This window comes from Vigna umbellata, chromosome 6 (assembly GCF_029865625.1).
Source record: "Vigna umbellata cultivar VRB3 chromosome 6, Vumbellata_1.0, whole genome shotgun sequence".
Lineage (NCBI taxonomy): Eukaryota > Viridiplantae > Streptophyta > Magnoliopsida > Fabales > Fabaceae > Vigna > Vigna umbellata.
In genome coordinates, this window is record NC_142170.1 from 27,823,538 (window position 1) to 27,850,051 (window position 26,514).

Consider the following 26,514-nt stretch of genomic DNA (forward strand, 5'->3'; position numbering starts at 1 on the left):
AAGAGGATACATGTTCAACTACAATACAATTTGTAACACTTGAAAATGTTTCTCTTTTTACAAAGATTTTTCTCTCAAAACATATTGAGCGTTAGACGATGTAAGAACACTTTAACCTTTTCTCCCTTTTCACGTTGTTATTCTTCTTATGTTATCTTGCGCTTTTTCATCAACATCTCCTTTTCAAGCTTTCCTTTATTTATAGTTTCTCTTGAAAGATGACTGTTAAACCAGAAGTTGACTTTTGAGGAATTGATAGTCTTTCGATGTGAAGTCTGACTTTAGTCTACTTTGTAGGATCTAAAGCTTATTCTTATAGCCTTAAGCGAAACTTGAACTTGTATAATGTGACAGAGCAAATGGCTTCAAGGAAACATTTCCAAAATGTTTTTCTTCTCTCACAATGTCTTTTTCTTGGGTGTCGTGATTCTCATCATATCTTTCTGCTTTATTAATTTACACGGATATCAAGAACAAAGTATATAAGCATCAAAGTAATTTTTCATACAGTGCATTAAATGTTTTGAAAATTAATAAATGTTAAGCAGTGTATCATGTTCAAAACATTTTATCATTTTTCACTTCATCAATAAATGCATTGTTTGGTAAGATGAATATATATTCATTAAATGATATAAACATAAGATGTTTTCTCAAGGTTAAAGCATTTGGTGGTCACTTATCAGACGATATTTTCTATAGAAAGCTTTGTTTGATATAACACTATTTTGAATGAAACGTTTCTTTTAATCTTAGTGTCATATAAGAGATAAATTTCTATTTCGATAAGAGACTTACTTATTTTGCTCATATAGTGTATTGAGAGATATTAATGAGATACATTTTTTCTTAGATGTTGTTTATGATTTACTAATTGATTTAAACAATTTGATCTAGAAATCATGACATGTTAAAGAAAGAAAATTTTTCTTGGTCGAATGAAGCTAAATTGGCATTTTAGTGTCTTAAGGATCAGTTAAGCCAAGCGCTTGTATTGACCTTTCCTGATTTTATGAAGCCTTTTGTGGTAGAGGTGGATGCCTCAGTAGTGGAGGTAGGAGCTATTCTTATGCAAGATCATCATCCTATAGCTTTTATCACCAGAAGTTTGAATGTTACACAACAATCCTTGTCAACTTATGAGAAGGAGTTAATAGTTGTGGTGTACGAGGTATAAAATTGGAGACACTACTTATTACCTAATTACTTTGTAATCAAACATTATCACCGAAGTCTCAAGTATAATCTGGATCAGAGACTTTCCATAGGCTTCCAAACAAAATGGTTGGTAAAACTCATGGAATTTGACTTCATCATTGAGTATAAGCAAGGAATTGAGAACCAAGTTGTTAATGCACTTTCAAGGGTTGAATGTGCTATTATTTCTACACACCAACCAAATTCTGATCTACTATACAGAATCAAAGCATCGTAGCAGAGTGATGATACTTTGAAATGGTTGATTGCTGACTTGATGGAAAATCCTTCTTCACAAAAGGACTTATCTTGGGCCAAGGGAAAATTAAGGAGGAAAGGGAAGTTGGTCATTGTTGAGACTTTGGCGAGTATACCAAATCAATTCAAGTAATAAAACCCGTAAGACCGGATATTGTTTCCCAAAAGACTCGTGTCACCACACAATCGTATAATTTCCAACTAACTTAGACTAAAGAATGCTTTATAATTTGGGTTTTAGTGCAATTAAAGTAAACATGCAACATAAATGATAAAAGTGATCTTTGATACTCAAACACTTGGAAATGGGAAGATTTGAAATGATATGGAATGGTATTGTTGGGGGTATGATTTCACCTACTTCACTCTTATGTATAGAAAATCATTTCCTCTTCATTAATATGCCAATGTCAGTCTACTAAATTACTCAAACCCAATCCCTTGGTAGGGAAAGCATAGACTTCTTTATTAGGCTTCAATCCCTTGGAAGACCCAACAATTATTTTCGCATTAAGAATTGAGCTTTAAGACAACCAAAGGTCCTAGTTCTATCCCTAGATATTATTTCCTTTAGGTGTTTAATCAAAGTTCAAATTTACCCAACATTTCCCAATATCAAGCAAACCCTAAAATCATGTCGTGGGTAACAACTTCACAACAAGCATTAAGAAAATGAATTAAACACTAACAATCAATGAAAGAGGCATATATTCATTCAAAACACAATAGTTTACATAAGAGTTTAGTGGCTACATCAATCCCCCAACAACAATGAAACTAGCTCTCCATGAATGAAGAGCTTGAGCTTACAACAATTGTGGAAATGGAAGAAGGAAGAAGACCCAAGGAAGAAGATGGATTGTTCCCACACTTTGTAGCTTCGAATGAGAGAAAACGTGTCTAGGTGTCAAAAGATGTCAAGCTCTCCGCGCCTCTGAGTTAAATAAGGCAAATCTTCCATGTCAGCAAAGTTGGCGCTCCACCTCTAGAAGGAGGGGGGCTCAGGCACACGATAGTCATGATGCACTAGCGCTCAAGCCCCCATAGACGAGGGGGGGCTGGGCTAGCTTCAGCAGAATTCTGGTTCTTCATTTTTGTTGCTTTTCTTGCTTTCCTTGGTTTCCAATGCCTTCATTTGATGCATAGACTTCTTCCAAATAGTTTAAGCACATAAAAGCAGGGATTAGTGATCAAAACTAGGATTTACAAGGTAAAAAGTTAAGGAAGGGTTGACATTTTCTCTTAATTCATTACTAAATTCATGGTAAAATATGTCCTTATCAACTCCCCCAAACTTAGAACCTTGCTTGTCCTCAAGCAAAAGGTATCTGGCTCCAACACAAAACATATTTTCACAGACATAGCAGAATTCACAACACTTGCTTAACTTGGAACGACTAGAAATGTGTACAGATTAGCCTTCCGCTGTGGTGCTCACAACATTTTCAATCAATCAAATGCTACAATTTATAAGAGATCAACAGTCGTGGCAGAATGCTTTACTGAATTATGTAGAACCAATCCTCACCCAAGATAGTGTTTCACTTGAATGCATTGGTGTATAAGTGATAACTTTTTGGCAAGTATACCAAATCGTTCCAAGTAATATAGTGAATAAGTAAAAGTATCGTTCTCCTAAGGGACTTGTGCAACACATGACAATTCTTCCTTTTATAACTCAACTAGACATCAAAATGCACAAAACAACACAAGAAACTATTTTTGGTATTTTATCAAACAGTTGGTGTGCAAAGAATTTATATTTAAAAGAAACTTTGTTGGAATTGGGTTTCATGAATCTTATGAATATAAACTTTGTTCAATATTTCATTACTTCATTCAAACATTCACATCAAGGCATAATAGTCCTAATCCCTTAGCAACCTGTTCTAAATTAATATATTAAAATGATAATTCCTTAGTCAATTTAATATACAATTTGCATTAAGTCCGATGTTAGGAATGATCAAGTTATTGAGTCTATCCCTAGATCCCAAATCACTTAAGTGCTCTATCTACGTTCATGTTCAAAGTTACTTTCCAGTAATCAAAGACATTCAAATAACATTATATTTTCATACAATGATAATAAATTCAAGAAAGAGCATATGAACGAACAACGATATATTGAGCAGGAAAATTACATCACAATGAGTTCATTACATCCAATCCCAACGAAAGAGAATTTTAACTACTCCTAGTCATCTAAAACGTACACATTTGAAGCAATCCCTTGCAACAATGATGTATTGATGCCTTGAAGTAGTCTCCGAAAGTTCCTGAGATGTTTTCGTTTATTTCTTTTGTCTGGAACTTCTGTCAGAAGAGCATGTTTTTGTCGCTCTGTCACGTCTTTTAAAGCCACTTAAATTCATTAATTCGCTCAGCGCACATGTACTGGTGCGCTATGCGAATTTTCTTAACTGCTGCACTTTAACTGATGTTATTCGCTCAACGCACAGGTACTGGTGCACTATGCGAATTTCCTTCTTCTGTCAGTGCGAATTTTGGCTTTCGCTTTGCGAAAATTGGCTGACAGAGTCTAAATAATACACCATTTCCTGTAAAATATTTTATATAACAATATACTACCTATTACAACTTTTCAATGAGGAACAATATGAATAATTACAAGATTGAGCTCATTTATAAGTATAAAATAACTCTTTTTCACACTTATCAATAAGGATGTGTATCTATCACTCTACTATTACAATGTCACATAAATCAACTTTGCCATTCGTTTCAACCAAATTAAACACATTCACAAGCAAGTTAGCATCACAAGGACTTTGATTGGCTTGTATCATGGTTGGGCTAAGAAAGAAACATGGTTTTTCTGGATAACAAAGTACCTTGAGCTTAAGGGATTAAACAATTCAAATTATGCACATAAGTTTCTCTTTTGCTTCACTTAGATTACAACCAATTTCAAACTTAAATCCCAACTTTCTTCCATTCAATTCTTTTTCTTTATCTTTTTCTTTCTTCTCTTTCCTTATTTTTCTATCTTTCTATTTTTCTCACTACACCCTTGCAGAACAAACTCCCCCAAACTTAAACCATTCTCCTGTAGTACAAATGATTGCTCTATTTAGCTCAAGGTAGGGAAATCAGGGAATTTTCATTAGACTTGAGGTTCAAAGAGGGAAGACATCTTTCATTAGGGTTGAAGGGGTTAGTATTGGCTTATTTGGCTCAGAACATGTGAAAGAGGTAGAAGAGTAAGATGGTCGTGATCATGTGTAACAAGCAAGCAAATGATTCAATTCAGAGAAACTCAGGCAAAGTCAATTGTGATCTAACATGATAGCATTCACAAGAAAAATCTAAGGCACGACATCTCACAAGGTTAACTCAAGGATCCACAAACATCATCAAGCAACTGCCAAGAATATTGATCACAATTAAACATAAAGAATTCTCAAACTTTTCATGAAGAAAGCAACCACAATTTGAAAGTTAAACTAGAAATCAAAACAAAAGAAAGCAATATAAAAGGTTCAGTGAAACTCATGATGTGCTCTAATCACTCATATATGCATCATTGTTATCAGCATCATCTTCCTCATCAGCATCATCGTCCTTGTCAGCATCATCTGCAGCGACAGCTCCACCTCCCCCAATAAATTGGGTTGGTCCCCAAGCCATGCTACTTGGGCCGAATATTCCTCTGCTGACATCTCTCTTTGTGGCGGCATTTGTTTTTATTCTCTTGGAGTTGGATGTAGAAGCCATTTATGCACAAATAATTGAAATAAAGTTTGCAAATGTGAGCCCACAATGTAAGTATGCATTTGTAGCAAACAATCATTAGATCGCATGATCATGAGTTCACAAGGTATAAAGCACACTATATATGCAAGAAAAATAGCAAAACACAGATTGGAGCATGAAAAATTTGAAGCAGAACAGAAAACTAGTGTTGTTGAAAAATCTGGTCTGGCTCGTTGGGGCTTGGGCGCCCCTGAGCAATGGGGGCTGGGGCGTACGTGGGTCAGAATGCCAGAATTTGCAGTTCAGGCTTGAGCCCCCCTAAGCAATGGGAGTCGGGGCACCATACCAGAAAATAGTTCTGCAAAGTGTTGTAACTTACCCTACACTTTTTGGAATTTGGCACTTCTTGGCACTCAATTCAATCTAGATTAATATGTTTTCACTATACAAACTTGATCAAATCCATAAGGAGTGAAATTGAGTGTAAGAAGGACAATTTAGGTGCACACTTCCAAAGCTTTCTAATTCTACAACTCAAGGCTTCAATTTTTACACTTTAAACATACCTAAACTCAACATAACAATTGAAAACATACTCAATCACACTAGAACACATAAAAACAGATTGAACAATTCTAAAACGCATCAATTCACAATAACATTCAACATTACACTAGTTAACCATTAACAACACATAAACTACGATTCAAACTAACATGCTCCAAAATAACCAAATTAAACTTAAACATTCTAAAGCAAATTCAAACAATCAAAACACACTCAAATAACAAAATCACACATAAGAAAAGGAAAGAAAACTGGGTTGCCTCCCAGTAAGCGCTTGTTGGTATGCTTCTTTCTTTCATGACACCAACATCCTCTCAACAGCTTTCTTGTCACCAACTTGATCCTTCTTGAATAAGGAGCCTCAATTTCAATTACTCCATTTATCTTTATGTTCTTGATGACCCATAACCTATTCTTGATTCTCACTGGTAACCAGGTTTGGATTCATCACTTTCCATCACAGGGTTTTGGTGAACTAGTTTCTCTTCCTTATCTTCTTCTTCTCCCTTCACTTTTGGAGAGAAGCAATTTAGACTCTTCTTGACCAACTTGGGAGCTTGCCCTGTTAGACTAGTAACTGATAGAAGTTCATCTATAGCTTTAGGATTAATCTCTTTTTCTCGATTTTGCTGCCCATCTTCAAAGACGTTGAAAGTTACCTCTCTATCTTGGTCTTTTAATTTCAGTATTCCCTCTTCCATATGAATGATAACCTTAGCTTTCTTCATGAAAGGTCTTCCAAGGATAAGCGGTATCTCTGCATCTTCCTCCATGTCCATAACTACAAAGTCCACCGGAAATTGGAGCTCGTCTATTTTGACTATCACATCTTCAACTACACTAAATGGATATTTGATAGATTTATCCGCCAATTGAAGCATCATTCTTGTTGGCTTGGCTTCAAGACCACCAATCTTTTTAAGCATGGATAGGGGCATCAAATTGATGCTAGCCCCTAAATCAATAAGAGCTTTCCCTATATCATAGTCTCCAATGGTGCAAGGAATCGTGAAACTCCCCATATCTTTGAACTTTTGAGGGAAAGTCTTTTGCATGATGACACTGCAATTTCCCTGCACTTCAATTGTTTCCTCATCTAAATACTTCTTCTTCTTCTTGCTGAGGATTTGCTTCATGTACTTTGCATAGGCGGGAATTTGTTGCATTGCTTCAGTAAAGGGTATGGTGATCTCAAGCTGGTTGAATATTTGCTTGAACCGAGCCAAATGTTTCTTCTTTTCTCTATTGGAAGTATTTTTTGGATAAGGAAGATGTTTCAAAATTTCCTTCCCTTTTTTCTTTTTCTCTTTTTCTTTTCCTTTATTTTCTTCTTCTCCCCCAACAATCTCTTGATCAGTTTCTTTTTGTGCTTTAATCTCATCTTCATTGCTTCTCTTCTCTTCATTTGACAGATTTTCCTTGTAATCAAGCCCAACCTCTTTTCCACTTCTTGTTGTAATGACATTACATTCCTCCTTAGGGTTAACTTCAGTGTTGGCCACAAAATTCTTTTCAGGTTTCTCCTCCAGCTTCTTAGCAAGTTGACCCACTTGTATCTCTAGGTTCCTAATGGAAGCTTCAGTGCTCTTGTGGTTAGAGATGGATACTTGCATGAACTATTGGAGTGTTTCTTCCAACTTTGAAGTTTTGTCAAACAAGGAAGGATGTTGTTGATATTGCTGTTGTGGTGGTCTATTTGATGACTCAACTTATCCTTGGCCCATGCTTAGGTGAGGTCTCGACCCTTGGTTGTAGTTACTTTGTCGGCCCTGATTATCCATATAGTTCACATTTTCTTGGGTATTGGCCTGCATGGCACACTGACCATTTATATGTTCTCCACCACACAACTCGAACCCTTTATGTTGGGCTTGTGACACATTTTGGAGCTCTTTAGGCAATTGAGAGAGTTTGTTCATGAGAGCTTCAAGTTGTTGGGTCATTATCTTGTTTTGAGCTAACAAGGCATCCTGAGATTGCAGTTGAAAAACACCTTTTTGTTGAGACCTTTCATTTTGCACTTCATTGTCATTAGCAGCCATGTTCTCAATTAACTCATGGGCTTCCTCCGGTCTCTTCCATCGGATGTTTCCTCCAGCTGAGGCATCTAACATCAATTTGGTTTGGGATTTCAAGCCTCCCAAAAACATATTCAGGATGGTAGGCTCATCAAACCCATGAGTGGGTGTCTTTCTCAATAACCCCTTGAACATATCCCTAGCTTGCCTTAAAGTTTCACTAATATCTTGCTGAAAGGATAAGATTTCATGTTTCCCTTTATTGACTTTGGACTGTGGGAAGTATTTGTTGAGGAATTTGGCAACCACATCCTCCCATTCCGTGAAGCTACTCTCAGGAAATGAATTCAACCACACCTTGGTGTTGCCTCCCAATGAGAATGGAAACAAGTTGAGCCTTATAGCTTCATCAGGCACATCATGAATCTTCACAGTGTTACATATCTCAAGGAAGGTGGCCAAATGATAGTACGGATTCTCATGAGACAGGCCATGGATCTGATTGTTTTGCACCAAATGGATGAAAGCAAGCTTCATCTCCATGTTGGCGGCATTAACCCTTGGCCTAATAATGTTGTTGAAGTTAAGAGGCCTTGAGAATGTAGAATAGTCCTCCAAGGTGGGTCTAGCTTGACCATCACCATGACCATCACCATGACCATTTAGATTGGCGGCCATATCTTCTCCTTCCTGATCAAAAACAGGGATGCATGGTTGCTCAGGAATCTCAAGAATGAGAGAAGTTTCTCTAGAAGCCCTATTCTGCCTTCTCCTTCTATTGTTGTTTCTACGGGCAGTTTTCTCAACTTCAGAGTCTAAAATGAGAGGTTCAGATGATGTTGTGCTCCTAGTATGGATTGTGCCCTACATACACTAGAGACAACAATACTAGAGCACCAAGTTTGCCAAAAATAAAAGAAAACAAAAATTATTCACAGTAAAAAGAATATAATAATAAAGCCTAAATTGGTTAAAAATTACACAAAAGTAAAGTGTTAACACCAAATCCCCGACAACGGTGCCAAAACCTTGTTGAGACTTTGGCAAGTGTACCAAATCGTTTCAAGTAATAAAAATGGTAAGACCGGATATCGTTTCCCAAGAGACTCGTGTCACCACATAATCGTATAATTTCCAACTAACTTAGACTAAAGAATGCTTTATAATTTGGGTTTTAGTGCAATTAAAGTAAACATGCAACATAAATGATAAAAGTGATCTTTGATACTCAAACACTTGGAAATGGGAAGATTTGAAATGATATGGAATGGTATTGTTGGGGGTATGATTTCACTTACTTCACTCTTATGTATAGAAAATCACTTCCTCTTCATTAATATGCTAATGTCAATCTACTAAATTACTCAAACACATCCCTTGGTAGAGAGAGCCTAGACTTCTTTATTAGGCTTCAATCCCTTGGAAGACCTAACAATTATTTCCGCATTAAGAATTGAGCTTTAGTACAACCAAAGGTCCTAGTTCTATCCTTAGATACTATTTCCTTTAGGTGTTTAATCCAAGTCCAGATTTACCCAATATTTCCCAATATCAAGCAAACCCTAAAATCATGTCGTGGGTAGCAACTCCACAACAAGCATTAAGAAAATGAATTAACACCAACAATCAATGAAAGAGGCATATATTCATTCAAAACATAGTAGTTTACATAAGAGTTTAGTAGCTACATCAATCCCCCAACAACAATGAAACTAGCTCTCCATGAATGAAGAGCTTGAGCTTACAACAATCGTGGAAATAAAAGAAGGAAGAAGACCCAAGGAAGAAGATGGATTGTTCCCACAGCTTGTAGCTCTCCTCAAAGAGCTTCAAATGAGAGAAAACGCGTTTGGGTGTCAAAATATGCGAAGCTCTCCGCGCCTCTGAGTTAAATAAGGCAAATCTGCCATGTCAGCAAAGTTAGCGCTCCAGCCCCATGAAGGAGGGGGGCTCAGGCGCACGACAGTCATGATGCACTGGCGCGCAAGCCCCCATAGACCAGGGGGGCCCGGGCTAGCTTCAGCAGAATTCTAGTTCTTCATTTTTGTTGCTTTTCTTGCTTTCCTTAGTTTTCAGTGGCTTCATTTGATGCGTATACTTCTTCCAAATGCTTTAAGGACATAAAAGTAGGGATTAGTGATCAAAATATCTCCTTAGAGCTTAAAGTGCAACTACTTAACAAACTAAAAGAAAACTAGGATTGTTAGTAAGGTTGTTGTCAAATAAAGCACCTACTTCGAGAGAAAGCAACGTGGAAATTCTTCTTTGATTTGAAGAAGTTTCCTAATTTTAATCCTTGAGAATAAAGATTATCTTAAGAAGGGAGGATTGATGCAATATATACGTTAGTGTTAGTTATTTAGCGGGAGATGACAACGTCATCATAAACCCGCAATTTGATGATGGTTTGAATAACTGGGTTTGAAGAGGCTGTAAGATTGTGCTGCATGATTCCATGAATGATGGGAAAATCGTTCCAAAATCTAGGAAATTCTTTGCATCTGCAACAGAATGCACACATACCTGGAATGGAATTCAGCAAGATATCACTAGACGCGAGCAGCACAAGGTGATCTATGAGGTCACTGCTTTGGTTAGAATTTTTGGAAACAATGTCTCTATTCCTAATGTACGTGCTACTTTTGGGTCCAAGCATCAAATCTTAAAGAACAGTATGTATATAGGCCATGCAATGTCATCCCGATACTCTATGTCAGGTTTTCTCCTTCATGTTCAAAAACATGGATTGGATTTTCGAAAGAGGCATTGCATGACATCTTTTCTTTTCTTACACTCGCAATTCCTCTTCACACATTTTTATTAACACTCTCATGTCAAAGTTACATTCTTTTTCCCAATTCTACACAGTTATTTTTTCAAAAGACACTGGGTTTCTTTTTCCAATATTTATTTATATTATATCTCGAACATCTTGGAAATGTGGTAATTTGAAATGGTTCTCCTGTCTAGCCTTCTTCCAAATCCAAAATTAGAAGCATCAGTGCAATGAACCTTCCACACTCAACTGGTGAGTTGTGGTACTGTTTGTTGAATGTCTTTGGTTGTTCTCTATGAGCATTTGGATGCTGATACGTGTTTTTTCTTCTCTCTAACAAGGTTGAACGAATTTTTAAACCATCCTGTGCATAATATTTTATAATTTATAATTGAAAATTAAGAGGCGGTAGAACCTGACAAAGTCGAAAGCAATTATGAACCATCCTGCGCATAATATTTTATAATTTATAATTTTAAATTAAGAGTCGGTAGAATCTGACAAATTTGAACGCATTTCTGAACCATCCTGTGCATAATATTTTATAATTTATAATTTTAAATTATGAGTCGGTAGAATTTGACAATGTTGAAAGCATTTCTGAACCATCCGGTGCATAATTTTATATTTTATAATTAAAAATTAAGAGTCGGTAGAAGCTCACAAGGTTGAAGGCATTTCTGAACCATCCTGTGCATAATATTTTTTAATTTATATTTTAAAATTAACCGTTGGTAGAACCTGACAAGGTCGAAGGCAGCTCTGAACCATCCTTTGCATATTATTTTAAAATTTAAAATTAAGAGTTGGTAGAACCTGACCAAGTTGAGGTCTGAACATTCATGTACATAATATTTTATAATTTATAATTTAAAACTAAGAGTAGGTAGAAGATGACAAGGTTGAACGCATTTCTGAACCACCCTCTGCATAATATTTTATAATTTATAATTTTAAATTCAGAGTCGGTAAAGGTCTGAACGTTCATGTACATAATATTTTATAATTTATAATTTAAAACTAAGAGTCGGTAGAAGATGACAAGGTTGAACACATTTCTGAACCACCCTCTGCATAATATTTTATAATTTATAATTTTAAATTCAGAGTCGGTAGAACCTCATAAGGTTGAACGCATTTCTGAACGATCCTATGCATAATATTTTATAATTTATAATTTAAAATTAAGAGTCAGTAGAACCTGACAAAGGTTAACTTATTTCTCAACCATCCTGCGCATAATATTCTATAATTTATAATTTAAAATCAAGAATTGGTAGATCCTATCCAGGTTGAAAGTATTGTGCATAATATTTTATAATATGAAATTAAGAGTAGGTAAAAGGTGACAAGGTTGAACGCATTTCTGACCCATCCTGTGCATAATTTTATAATTTATAATTTAAAATTAAGAGTCGGTAGAACCTGGTTGAACACATTTCTGAACCATACTGTGCATAATACTTTATTATTTATAATTTAAAATTAAGAGGTGGTAGATGCTGGCCAGGTTGAACACACCTCTGAATCATCCTATGCAAAATATTTTATAATTTAAAATTTAAAATTAAGAGTCGGTAGAACCTAACAAAGTTGAACGCATTTCTGAACCATCCTGTGCATAATATTTTATAATTTATAATTTCAAATTAAGAGTTGGTAGAACCTGACAAGGTTGAACGCATTTCTGAACCATTCTATGCATAATTTTATAATTTAAAATTTAAAATTAAGAGTCGATAGAACCTCACAAGGTTGAACACATTTCTGAACCATTCTATGCATAATATTTTACAAATTATAATTTAAATTTAAGAGTTGGTAGAACCTGGCAAGGTTGAACTCATTTCTGAACCATATTGTGCATAATTTTATTATTTATAATTTAAAATTAAGAGTCGATTGAACCTGACAAGGTTGAACGCATTTTTGATCCATACTGTGCATAACGTTATAATTTATAATTTAAATTTAAGAGTCGGTTGAACCTAACAAGGTTGAACGCAAGTCTGAATCATCCTATGCACAATATTTTATAATTTATGATTTAAAATTAAGAGTAGGTAGAACCTCACAAGGTTGAACGCATCTCTGAACCATCCAGTGCATAATATTTTATAATTTATAATTTTAAATTAAGAGTCTGTAGAACATGACAAGGTTGAAGGTATTTCTGAACCATCCTCTGCATGATATTTTATAATTTATAATTTAAGATTAAGAGTCGGTGGAATCTGGCAAGGTTGAATGCATTTCTTAACCATCCTGTGCATAATTTTATAATTTATAATTTAAAATAAGAGTCGGTCGAACCTGACGTGCACGATATTTTATAATTTAAAATTTAAAATTAAGAGGTGGTAGAACGTGACCAGGTTGAACGTACCTATGAATCATCCTATGCATAATATTTTATAATTTATAATTTAAAATTAAGAATCGGTAGAACCTAAAAGGGTTGAACGCCTTTATGAACCATCTTGTGCATAATATTTAATAATTTATAATTTTAAATTAAGAGTGGGTAGAATCTGACAAGGTTGAACCCATTTCTAAACATCTTGTGCATAATTTTATATTTTATAATTAAAAAATAAGAGTCGGTAGAACCTGACAAGGTTGAACGCATTTCTGAACCATTCTATACATAATATTTTATAATTTATAATTTACAATTAAGAGTCGGTAGAACCTCACAAGGTCGAAGGCAGCTCTGAACCATCCTTTGCATAATATTTTGTAATTTATAATTTAAAATTCAGAGTCGGTAGAACCTCACAAGGTTGAACGTGACATGGTTGAACGCATTTCTAAACCATGTCTTGCACAATATTTTATAATTTAAAATTTTAAATTAAGAGGTAGTAGAACTTGACCAGGTTGAACGCAACTCTGAATCATCCTATGCAAAATATTTTATAATTTATAATATAAAATTAAGAGCGAGTAGAACCTCACAAAGTTGAACACATTTCTGAACCATCCTACGCATAATATTTTATAATTTATAATTTACAATTAAGAGTCAGTTGAACCTGACAAGGTTGAACGAATTTCTGAACCATGTTGTGCAAAATATTTTATAATTTATAATTTAAAATTAAGAGTGGTAGAACTTGACCAGGTTGAACACAGCTCTAAATCATATGCTATGCATAATATTTTATAATTTATAATTTAAAATTAAGAGGTGGTAGAACCTTCCCAGGTTGAACGCAGCTCTGAATCATCTATGCATAATATTTAACAATTTATAATTTAAAATTCACACTCGGTACAACCTAACAAGGTTGAACACTTTCCTTAACAATCCTGTGCATAATATTTTACAATTTATAATTTTAAATTAAGAGTCTGTAGAATCTGACAAGGTTGAACGCATTTCTGAACCTTCCTATGGATAATATTTTATAATTTGTAATTTAAAATTAAGAGTGGGTAGAACCTGACAAGGACGAAGGCGGCTCTGAACCATCCTTTGCATAATATTTTATAATTTAAAATTAAGAGTTGGTAGAACCTGACCAAGTTGAGCTGTGAACCTTCTTGCACATAATATTTTATAATATATAATTTAAAACTAAGAGTCGGTAGAATATGACAAGGTTGAACGCATTTCTAAACCATCCTGTGCATAATATTATATAATTTATAATTAAAATTAAGAGTCGGTGGAACCTGACAAGGTTGAACGCATTTCTCAACCATCCTATGCATAATATCTTATATTTTATAATTTAAAATTAAGAGTTTGTAGAACATGACAAGGTTGAACGCATTTTGAACCATCCTGTCCATAATATTTTATAATTTATAAATTAAAATTAAGAGGTGGTAGAACCTGACAAAGTTGAACGCATTTTTGAACCATCATACACATAATATTTTATAATTTATAATTTTCAATTAAGAGTCGGTAGAGTCTGACAAAGTTGAACGCATTTATGAACCATCCTGTGCATAATATTTTATAATTTGTAATTTAAAATTAAGAGGCGGTAGAATATAATTTGTAATTTATAATTAAGAGGCGGTAGAACTTGTCAAGGCCGAAGGCAGCTCTGAACCATCCTTTGCATAATATTTTATAATTTAAAATTAAGAGTTGGTAGAAGTTGACCAAGTTGAGGTCTGAACCTTCTTCCACATAATATTTTATATTTTGATTTAAAACTAAGAGTCGGTAGAAGATGACATGGTTGAACGCATTTCTGAACCATCCTGCACATAATATTTTATAATTTAACATTAAGAGTTGGTAGAACCTGACGAGGTTGAAAGTACTACGCATAATATTTTATAATTTAAAATTAAGAGTGGGTAGAACGCGAGAAGGTGTAAGGAATTTTTGAACCATCCGATGCATAATATTTTATTATTTATAATTTAAAATTAAGAGTCGGTAAAACCGGACAAGGTTGAAGGCAGCTCTGAACCATCGTATGCAAAATATTTTTTAACTTAAAATTAAGAGTTGGTAGAACCTAACCAAGTTGTCGTCTGAACCTTCCTGCAAATAATGTTTTATAATTTATAATTTAAAACTAAGATTCAGGTTTAACGCATTTACCAACCTTTGGTTAATAATTTAAAATTAAGAGTTGAGAAAGTTTAACGCATTTATGAACCGTCCTTGCATAATATTTTCTAATTTATAATTTAAAATTTAGAGTTGGTAGAACGAGGTTGAAAGTATTGTGCATAATATTTTATAATTTAAAATTAAGATTCGGTGGAATGAAGTTGAACGCATTTCTGAACCATCATGTACATAATTTTATAATTTATAATTTAAAATTAAGAATCAATTGAACCTGACAAGGTTGAACGCCTTTCTGAACCATCCTGTGCATAATATTTTATAATTTATAACTTAAAATTAATAGGTGGTAGATGCTGAGGAGGTTGAATGCAACTCTGAATCATCCTATGCATAATATTTAATAATTTATAATTTAAAATTAAGAGTCGGTAGAACCTCACAAGGTTGAACGCATTTCTGAACCATTATGTGCATAATATTTTATAAATTATAATTTAAATTTAAGTGGTGGTAGAATCTGACAATGTTGAACACATTTCCGAACCATACTGTGCATAATTTTATAATTTATAATTTAAAATGAAAAGTCGGTTGAACCTGACAAACTTGAACGCATGAATCATCCTGTGCATAATATTTTATAATTTAAAATTTAAAATTAAGAGGTGGTAGAACCTGACCAGGTTGAACGCAAGTCTGAATAATCCTTTGCATAATATTTTATAATTTAAAATTTAAAATTAAGAGTTAGTGGAACCTAACAAGGTTGATCGGATTTCTGAACAATTCTGTGCATAATATTTTAGAGTTTATAATTTTAAATTAAGAGTCGGTACAACCTGAAAATGCTAAAGGTATTTCTCAACCATCCTGTGCATGATATTTTATAATTTATAAATTAAAATTAAGAGTCGGTAGAATCTCACAATGTTTAACGCATTTTTGAACCATCCTGTGCATAATATTTTATAATTTATAATTCTAAACTTAAAAGTCGGTAGAACCTGACAAGGTCGAAGACAGCTCTGAACCATCCTTTGGATAATATTTTATAATTTAAATTTAAGAGTTGGTAGAACCTAACCAAGTTGATATCTAAACCTTCTTGCACATAATATTTTATATTTTATAATCTAAAACTAAGAGTCTGTAGAAGATGACAAGGTTGAACGCATTTCTGAACCACCCTCTGCATAATCTTTTATAATTTATAATTTAAAATTAAGAGGCGGTAGAACCTAACAAAGTTGAACGCATTTCTGAACCATCCTGCGCATAATATTTTATAATTTATAATTTAAAATTAAGATGTGGTAGAACCTGACGTGGTTGAATGTAGCACTGAATAATTCTAAACATAATACTTTATAATTTATAATGTAAAATTAAGAGTCAGTAGAACTTGACAAGGTTGAACGCATTTCTGAACCGTCATGTGCATAATATTTTATAATTTATAATTAAAAATTAAGAGTCGGTAGAACCTGACAAGGTCGAAGGCAGCTCTGAAACATCCTTTGAATAATATTTTATAAATTAAAATTAAGAGTTGGTAGAACCTGACCAAGTTGAGGTCTGAAATTTCTTGCACATAATATTTCTTTATAATTTAAAACTAAGAGTAGGTAGAAGATGACAAGGTTGAACGCATTTCTGAATCACCCTCTTAATAATATTTTAGAATTTATAATTCTAAATTAAGAGTCGGTAGAACCTGAAAAGGTTGGAAGCATTTCTGAACCATCCTGTGCATAATATTTTACAATTTATAATTTAACATTAACAATCGGTAGAACGTAACAAGGTTGAACGCCTTTCTGAACCATCCTGTGCATAATATTTTATAATTTATAATTCTAAATTAAGAGTCAATAGAACTTGACAAGGTTAAACGCAATTCTGAACCGTCTTGTGCATAATATTTTATAATTTATACTTAAAAATTAAGAGTCGATAGAACCTGACTAGGTCGATGGCAGCTCTTAACCATCTTTGCATAATATTTCGTATTTTAAAATTAAGAGTTGGTAGAACTTGACCAAGTTGAGGTCTGAACCTTCTTGCACATAATATTTCATAATTTATAATTAAGAACTAAGAGTCGGTAGAAGATGACAAGGTTGAACGCATTTTTGAACCACCCTCTGCATAATATTTTATAATTTATAATTCTAAATTAAGAGTCGGTAAAACCTGACATGGTTGAACGCATTTCTGAACCATCCTGTGCATAATATTTTATAATATATAATTTAAAGTTAAGAGTCGGTAGAACGTGACCAGGTTGAACGCATTTCTCAACCATCATGCGGACAACATCTTATAATTTATAATTTAAAATTAAGAGTCGGTAGAACCTGATGAGGTTGAACGCATTTTTGAATCATCCTGTGCATAATTTTATAATTTATAATTTAAATTTAAGAGTCGATTGAACCAGACAATGTTGAACGCATTTCTGAATCATCCTATGCATAATAATTTATAATTTATAATTTAAAATTAAGAGGTGGTAGACGCTAACGAGGTTGAACGCAACTCTGAATCATCCTATGCATAATATTTATAATTTATAATTTAAAATTTAGAGTCAGTTGTACCTAACAAGGTTGAAAGCATTTCTCAAACCATCTTGTGCATATGATTTTATAATTTATAATTTAAAATTAAGAGGAGGTAGAACCTCACAAGGTTGAACGCATTTCTCAACCATCCTATGCATAATATCATATAATTTATAATTTAAAATTAATAGTCGTAGAACATGACAAGGTTGAACACATTTATGAACCATGTTGTGCATAATATTAAATTTTAGAGGTGGTAGAACCTGACTAGGTTGAAAGCAACTCTTAATCATCCTATGCATAATATTTTATAATTTATAATTTAAAATTAAGAGGTGGTAGACGCTGACGAGGTTGAACGCAGCTCTGAATCATCCTATACATAATATTTTCTAACCGGCTTCCTCTCTGGCGGCCACTTTCCTCCTGACCTTACCCACGCTACACTCCCACTCCAAGCTACGCCTTGCCAGCTGAGCAAGATGCATTGCGATAATTTAAAATTTCTCAACCATCCTATGCATAATATCTTATAATTTATAATTTAAAATTAAGAGTCGGTAGAACATCACAAGGTTAAACGCAACTCTGAATCATTCTATGCATAATATTTTATAATTTAAAATTTAAAATTAAGAGTTGGCAGAACCTAACAAGGTTGAACGCATTTCTGAACCATCTTGTGCATAATATTTTATAATTCATAATTTAAAAGAAGGAAGTGGTAGAACCTAACGAGGTTGAACACAACTCTGAATCATCCTATGCATAATATTTTATAATTTATAATTTAAAATTAAGAGTCGCTAGAACCTAACATGGTTGAGAGCATTTCTTAACAATCTTGTGCATAATATTTTATAATTTATAATTTTAAGTTAAGAGTCCGTAGAATTTGACAAGGTTGAACGCATTTCTGAACCATCCAGTGCATAATTTTATATTTTATAATTTAAAATTAAGAGTCAGTAGAACCTGACAGAGTTGAACGATAATTTATAATTTATAATTTAAATTAAGAGTTGGAAGAACTGATTAGGTGGAGAGTACTATGCATAATATGTTATAATGTATAATTTAAAATTAAGAGTTGGTAGAACTGACTAGGTGGAGAGTACTGTGCATAATATTTTATAATTTAAAATTAAGAGTCAGTAGAACACATGACAAGGTTGAACGCATTTCTGAACCATCATGTCCATAATATTTTATAATTTACAATTTCAAGTTAAGAGTCGATAGAACCTGACAACGATGAAGGGAGCTCTGAACCATCTTGTGCATAATATTTTATAATTTAAAATTCAGAGTTGGTAGAACCTAACAAGGTCGAACGCATTTCTGAACTATCCTGTTCGTAAGTTAATAATTTATAATTTAAATTTAAGAGTCGGTTTGACCTGACAAGGTTAAACGCATTTTTGAACCATCATGGCATAATATGTTATAATGTATAATTTAAAATTAAGAGTTGGTAGAACTGACTAGGTGGAGAGTACTGTGCATAATATTTTATAATTTAAACTTAAGAGTCAATAGAACATAACAAGGTTGAACGCATTTCTGAACCATCATGTGCATAATATTTTATAATTTACAATTTAAAGTTAAGAGTCGGTAAAACCTGACAAGGATGAAGGCAGCTCTGAACCAGTGCATAATATTTTATAATTTACAATTTAAAGTTAAGAGTCGGTAAAACCTGACAAGGATGAAGGCAGCTCTGAACCAGTGCATAATATTTTATAATTTAAAATTCAAAGTTGGTAGAACCTAACAAGGTTGAACGCATTTCTGAACTATCCTGTGCGTAATTTTATAATTTATAAGTTAAAATTAAGAGTCGGTTTAACCTGACAAGGTTAAACCCATTTTTGAACCATCATGTGCATAATATGTTATAATTTCTAATTTAAAATTAAGAGGTGGTAGATGCCGACCAACGCAGCTCTGAATCATCCTATGCATAATATTTTAAAATTTATAATTTAAAAATAAGAGTCGGCAGAACCTAACAAGTATGAACGCATTTCTGAACCTCTTTTGCACAATATTTTATAATTTATAATTTAAAATTAAGAGGTGGTAGACGCTGACAAGGTTGAACACAGCTCTGAATCATCCTATGCATAATATTTTATAATTTATAGTTTAAAATTAAGAGTCGGTAGACACTACAAAAAAGTAGGGCATTACCGAAGGCCAGAAGCCCTCGGAAAATGCCAAAAGCCGTCGATAATGGATGTTTACCGAAGGCCTATCGACGGCCAAAAATCCTTCGGTAAATCTCTTGTCGCTAACCATTACCGAGGGCTTCCGCCCTTCGGTAATTACCGAGGGCCATAAGCCTTCGGTAATTACCGAAGGGCGAAAGCCCTCGGTAATTACCGAAGGGCGAAAGCCTTCGGTAATTACCGAAGGGCGAAAGCCTTCGGTAATTACCGAAGGGCGAAAGCCCTCGGTAATGAGCAATCGAGGGTATTTACCGAAGGGCGGAAGCCTTCGGTAATGGGCAGACGAGGGCATTTACCGAAGGGCAAAAGCCTTCGGTAAAATGCAGAGCAGGTTTCAGAGAAATGGTTTTCCCTCTGCAACCCAGACCTGTATAACAAATTTCATTTACAAACAGACCTGCATAACAGTTTTCAAACACATACAAAGATGCATAATGTGCATCTCAAAGATCCAAACAATGATCAATATCCAAGGCACATCAAATAATCCACAGGACATCCATTAATGTATAAATAATGTATTTATAGTTCAAACATAAAACAATGTAACACAAGGATGTTGTAACATCCAAAGTCTGTAAGTACATCTAACATTGAAATGATATCAACTCAAAATGTTCTAATATCCAAATGTTTGTCTAACAAGTAATAAGAAAATGAAACCTAATAATGTACATAACTATCATCAGAATGATTTTCATCATCCTGCTCCTCTATTGATGGCTGGACTGGTGTGGGTTGGACTGATGAGGGTTGGACTGATGAGGGTTGGACTGAAGTGGGCTGCTGAGTGGCAGCAGGTGATGAGGAAGGTCGTGATTGGGTGGAAGGGATATTTTGTACGTCCTGTGAGGTTTGAGGCAAGACAGTCATGACCAGGGCCTTCAAATTTGTAAACTCTGCTCTGAGATCAGTGAGCTCCTGGTCACGTTCATGGAGTTCCCGCCTGAGTTGAAGAACCTCGTCAGGAGTACTGGTGGAAGAAGAAGGCTGGTGCTTCAGAGTACCTCCTCTGGATGCTGTATAGTTTGCAGCAAGCTGTCCCGCACCATAGACTCGTCCCTTTTTCTTCCCACCAACGGTGTCGATCCAGCACTGCGTCCTACGGATGTCATCATCTGCATTACTGGCATCATCCGGTGTAGGAGCTGACTCATGTTCAGATCTAACCTGTGAAAGTCTCGTAGAAAAGTCTTCCTGTTGAAACATTAAAAGCAATGTCAGGGAACGATAGTATAACATAAATGAACAATTACTAATAGTGTTATTTGCTTACATGAGTCTTCCGAGATCTTTCATCAACAAATTGATTAGTTCCCTTCCGAACGTGAGTCTGTGCAAATACCTCATCAACATGGACCGCCCGTCCTAGAGCCTGTGCCTGTAACATAATTAAGAATTACAAGCGTACATATGAAATACAATATACATAACTTATTTATGAAAGAAAAAGTTATGTAATGAGATTATACCATACGAATGGCATGCTCATGAATGGTGATCGACCCACCAGTATGCAGGGTGCCACCCCTTTCAGACGCTCTGTTCCGCTGGGCTTTGGCACACTTATTGCGGAACTCTACTGTATTCCAATGGGCCAGTAAAGAGTTCCAAATGTGCTCACCCAGCCAGTTAGGGCGCTGTCCTGCAATCCGGGCATCCCTAAACATCTCTGACAGCCGATGAGATGCTTTCATGTGGAAATTTCTGTGTATCTGAGTTTCATGTTCAGGATTCCACTGCACCTTCATCTGTAACATTAAAGAGAACAAACATTGATTACAGAACATACTAAAATAAGACGGACATTAGTGTAATAGATTGCTCACCTGAAAGCGCTGCCAGAATGGCTTTCTGTCGTCATGAGGTATTGCTCCCCAAGTAGGCCATGGAGTTAAAAACTGTTGCTTTATTGAACGTGTGATGGCCTGGGAAGCAACCCTAGATGGAATAAACCTGCATAACAAAACTCATTTCAATTACAATATGGTTTAAACATCAAATGATATCAACAGATTATAAACTTACCCTTTACCATAGGGCTCAATCCATGGTCGATCATGGAGGGGCGGGTCAAGATCTTCAGCATCACCACTTGAATCTGGATCACCAAGTGGTGTGACAGTCTCAGAAGGAGGTACAGAAGATGAGGAAGGTATAGAAGTAGGGTCAGGGAGAGGAGTGGGGGTAATAACAATAGGGGGAGGAGTGGGGGTGGCAATAAGAGGAGGAGGAAGAGGGTCTGCTGCAGGGGTTGTAGAAGGGTGTGCTGCAGGAGGAGGAGAAGGGTCTACTGCAGTGGTAGTAGAAGGGTGTACTGCACGAGGAGGAGGAGTAGGGTCTACTGCTGGTGTAGGAGTCTGTATACTAGGGGTAGGAGGAGGCCCCACAGATGATGAACTACCGGGAGCAGGGGTAGGTAGTCTAGCAGGCACCCTAAGTACATACTTTGGTGCCTGCCGTTTCCTCTTCGTAGGCCTTGCTACCCCTTTTCCTTTATCAGGACGGTCTGAACCTTGTCCTGTCATTACTGCATTGAAATGGTTACAAACAAAGCGAATAAATATAAATAAATAAAGAAGGATGAATTGTTTTCAAAGTCAATGTACAAGTAATTCCATACAACTTAAAGATGGTATTTTAGATAATGGTAATGAAATGATAGTCCAATTTGCTACAATAGATGTTCAACATTCAATCATCGTCATCCTGATCATCATCTTCATCTTCATCTTCATCTTCATCATCGTCTTCTTCTTCTTGTTCTTCTTCTTCATCGTCATCATCATCATCATCTTCTTCTTCTTGTTCTTCTTCATATTCTTCTTCTTCTTCTTGTTCTTCTTCTTCCTCTTCTTCTTCATCACGTTGTACTGTTGCTTCTAATTCATCTCCATCACCATCAGGGTCGACCAATGCGGTTATACGTTCAACTTCGATAATTTCTTGTGGTTGTGACATTTGGTCAAGTTGGTAGGCTACATCTTCCTCTACTTGATTTGAGTCTATGCGACCTCTAGGCTTCGTTTGTATTGCTACGGCCCAACCACGCTTGTCAATATTGCGAAATGGTGGATATGGCACATAATAAACCTGTCACATTAGATGGTAGAATGAAAGGATCAAAAGGCCCATATCTTAGTCTCTGGTTCAGTTCTACAATATTAAAGCGTGGATCCACTCTAGTACCAGCTCTAGAAGGATCAAACCATTCACAATAGAAGAGTACCACTCTGTTTGGAGAAGTAGTGTTGTTGTACTCTAACTCATATATTTTATGAATGATGCTGTAGAAATCATCATAAGACCCCTCTGTTAGGCCCTTGACATACACACCACAATTTGATGTTTTCTTTCCTTTAGACCATTCATGTGTATGGAATTTGTAACCATTGATGAAGTAAGTGTGCCATTCTTTGACACATCTCATTGGCCAATTGGAGAGATGTCTTAACTCTTGAACCGTGGGAGTTAATGCCTGATTAAAAACCTACAAAGGTAGTAACAAAATTATAAAAGCAATGGTCAAATTAACCTTGCTCTAAACGTAGGAAAAACTACGGACCTGATTTCTAAACCAATGCGGAAACTCTGAGTGTATTCTAGCAGAAGTATTTCCTTCTGCGACTTGCTCAGCCACAACAAATGAGCTGGTACAAATGAAATTCATTAGTGTATAACAATTAAACCGTTTGATAGATTAGAGATGGATGATGACATACTCAAGGTACGGCTTTACTTCACTGCAATTGATCAAGACATGGACATGAGCAGAGTTTAATTCAACATCAGTTAACCAGTGAGTGAATTCTTTCCCTGCGTGACGGCCTGTTTGTCGGAAAACTGATAATGCACCTTCACGTGGTTCAACTTGCCATTGCATTTCATTTCTGACATGAGTGGGGGACAACATGAAGTTCTTGAAATAATGTGAACAAAAATAAGTTGTCTCTCTGTGCAAGTAAGCTGCACAAATTGAGCCTTCCACTCTAGCTTTATTTTTAACTGAGCGTTTGGATTCTCCCATAAACCTTTCAAAGGGATACATCCACCTGTACTGCACGGGTCCCCCAAGCCAAGCTTCATATGCAAGATGAATTGGAATGTGCTCCATTGAATCAAAGAATGCAGGAGGGAATATTCTTTCCAATTTGCAGAGAATAATCGGGATATTTTCATCCATCTTCTTAAGGGAATCTTCCTTTAGTGTCGTGCAACACAAATCTTTAAAGAAGTTACTGATTTCTATCAGTGGATGTAACACGTGTGTTGGCAAACAACTGAACGCAAGAGGGATGAAAGTCTCCATGAATACATGACAATCATGACTCTTCAACCCTTGAATAGTACCAGTCTGAACATTGGCACATCTGGACAAGTTAGAAGCATATCCATCTGGCATTCTAAGCTCCTTGATCCATCCACACACTATTCTTGTCTCGTCTTTTGACATGGTGTAATTTGCTTTTGGTTTAAATAATCGGCCGTTACCTTGTGCCTTCAACTCTAAGTCTTTTCGTCCACAATACAAAGGTAAATCTTTTCTTGCTTTCTCATTATCTTTTGTCTTACCTTTAACATCCATGACTGTGTTGAAGACATTGTCAAAGAAATTTTTTTCTGTGTGCATGACATCGATGTTGTGTCTTAGCAAGTTGTCCTTCCAATAGGGAAGTTCCCAGAATATGCTTCTTTTAGTCCAATTATGCCATTCCCCAAACCCTTCTAGCCTATTCTGACCAGATTCAGTCACTTTTGGGTAGTCTTTCACTCTTCTCCACACGTGTGATCCAGTCAACTTTGGCGGGGGCATATCCGTTTCAACTTGTCCTTTTCGAAATGCCTTTTTGTTTCTTCTAAAGGGGTGATCAATGGGCAAGAACCGTCGATGGCAGTCAAACCAACTACTTTTCCGGCCATGACTCAATTGGAATGACTTTGTATGTTCCATGCAATGTGGACAAGCTAATCGACCATGTGTGCTCCAACCAGATAACATGCCGTACGCTGGGAAGTCATTAATTGTCCACATCAAGGCTGCCCTCATAAGGAAATTTTGCCTCCTTGAAACGTCATACGTCCAAACACCATTCCATAACTTCTTCAAATCATCAATCAAAGGCTCCAAGTAAACATCAATCAATGATTTGGGATTAGATGGACCTGGTATTATACACGATAAAAACATGTAAGGCTTTGTCATGCACATCTCAGGTGGTAGATTGTATGGGGTAACTATCACGGGCCAACATGAATACGGTGATGCAGACGCTTGAATGTATGGGGTAAACCCATCAGAGCATAGACCAAGTCTGACGTTACGCGGTTCACTAGCAAAGGATGGATGTTTACGATTGAAGTGCTTCCAAGCTTCACCATCAGAAGGATGACGCAAAAGTCCCGGAGTTTTGTTACCATCATGCCATGTCATGTGTTCTGCTGTTTGCATTGAAGTAAACAATCTTTGTAATCTTGGAATTATAGGTAAGTAGAACATGGACTTTAATGGAATTGGTTTTTTTTGCCTCCGTCCAGCATGCATTGTCTGATATCGAGGTGAGCCACAAAACTTGCATTCAACCAACAGTGCATCATTTTTGCCACTGTCATTGTCATAGAATAACATACATCCATTAACACAACAATCAATCTTCTTCACATCCAATCCCAACCTTGAAACACATTTTTTGGCTTGGTAAAAATTCTTCGGCATCAAATTGTTTGGTGGTGTCAAATCTAACATCAGTTTTGTATAGAAGTCCACTGCTTGAATGGGAACGTTCCAATTAGATTTCCCAGCCATGAGTCTAATGCACACTGACAATTTTGACTCAGATGAACCTTCAAATACAGGTAGATTTGCCTCTGTCAGTAAATTGTAAAACCTCTGCGTCGTTTCATTTGGAGGCTCTTCATCATGACTATCGTCTGCTTCTGCAGCATGGTGACGAAGAGCGTGGTCGACCATCTCTTGCATGTAGGCAAATTGATCTATCTCACATGTATGTACAACAGTATTCGAACCTGATGCAAGCCGTTTTTCAGCTGTAGTGGAGGTCGAAGGAATTTCTTCACCATGAAATGTCCAGACCGTGTAATTAGGCATGAACCCTTTTTGGTAAAGGTGAACTTTGACGACTTCATCTTTCAGAATGCTTGTACATTCGCACTTGATGCATGGACATCGAATCCCTTCATCAAGGGCATAATATTGATATCGTCGGGCCGTCTCCACGAACTCTTCAACTCCAATGACAAAAGATTCCTTCAAACCTCTCCTTCCACTATAACAACGGTCGTACATCCATGCACGATGGTTGGGAAAATGGGCCATGTTCTGTGACAAGCCAAACAAATAAAAACTTAGCCAAAACAGCAACACTCCATGTCACATAAGTAATAAACCTATTGCTACTCAAGTCGAACATGGAATGCAATTTCAACACTATGGTCATAGGCATTCAATAAGGGCATGCAAAGAGAAGTCCTCGGTATTGAAATGCCTTAGACATACTAAGGGGGGCTCTGTATTAAAGTTGGAGGAGACAACTTATTACAACAAAAGTTCTCTTCTCTAGAGTACTTCCTAATAATTTCTAGTTTCTAAGTGTTTTGTGTATTTTTACCCTTCTCATTG

The 26,514-nt window shown here is 35.6% G+C and overlaps 1 protein-coding gene across 1 annotated transcript; it reads right to left on the reverse strand.

The window, feature by feature from the left end:
* Positions 1-20,356: 20,356 nt before the first annotated feature.
* Positions 20,357-26,224, reverse strand: LOC148197124 (uncharacterized). Its single transcript, XM_088092264.1, has 6 exons — positions 25,902-26,224; positions 21,906-22,407; positions 21,707-21,833; positions 21,350-21,628; positions 21,154-21,258; positions 20,357-21,074 (listed from the first exon to the last, which is right to left on the reverse strand). Exons 1-6 carry the CDS (start codon positions 26,209-26,211, stop codon positions 20,541-20,543), a joined length of 1,857 nt encoding a protein of 618 aa, XP_087948390.1. The 5' UTR covers positions 26,212-26,224; the 3' UTR covers positions 20,357-20,540.
* Between the last annotated feature and the right edge of the window lie 290 nt (positions 26,225-26,514).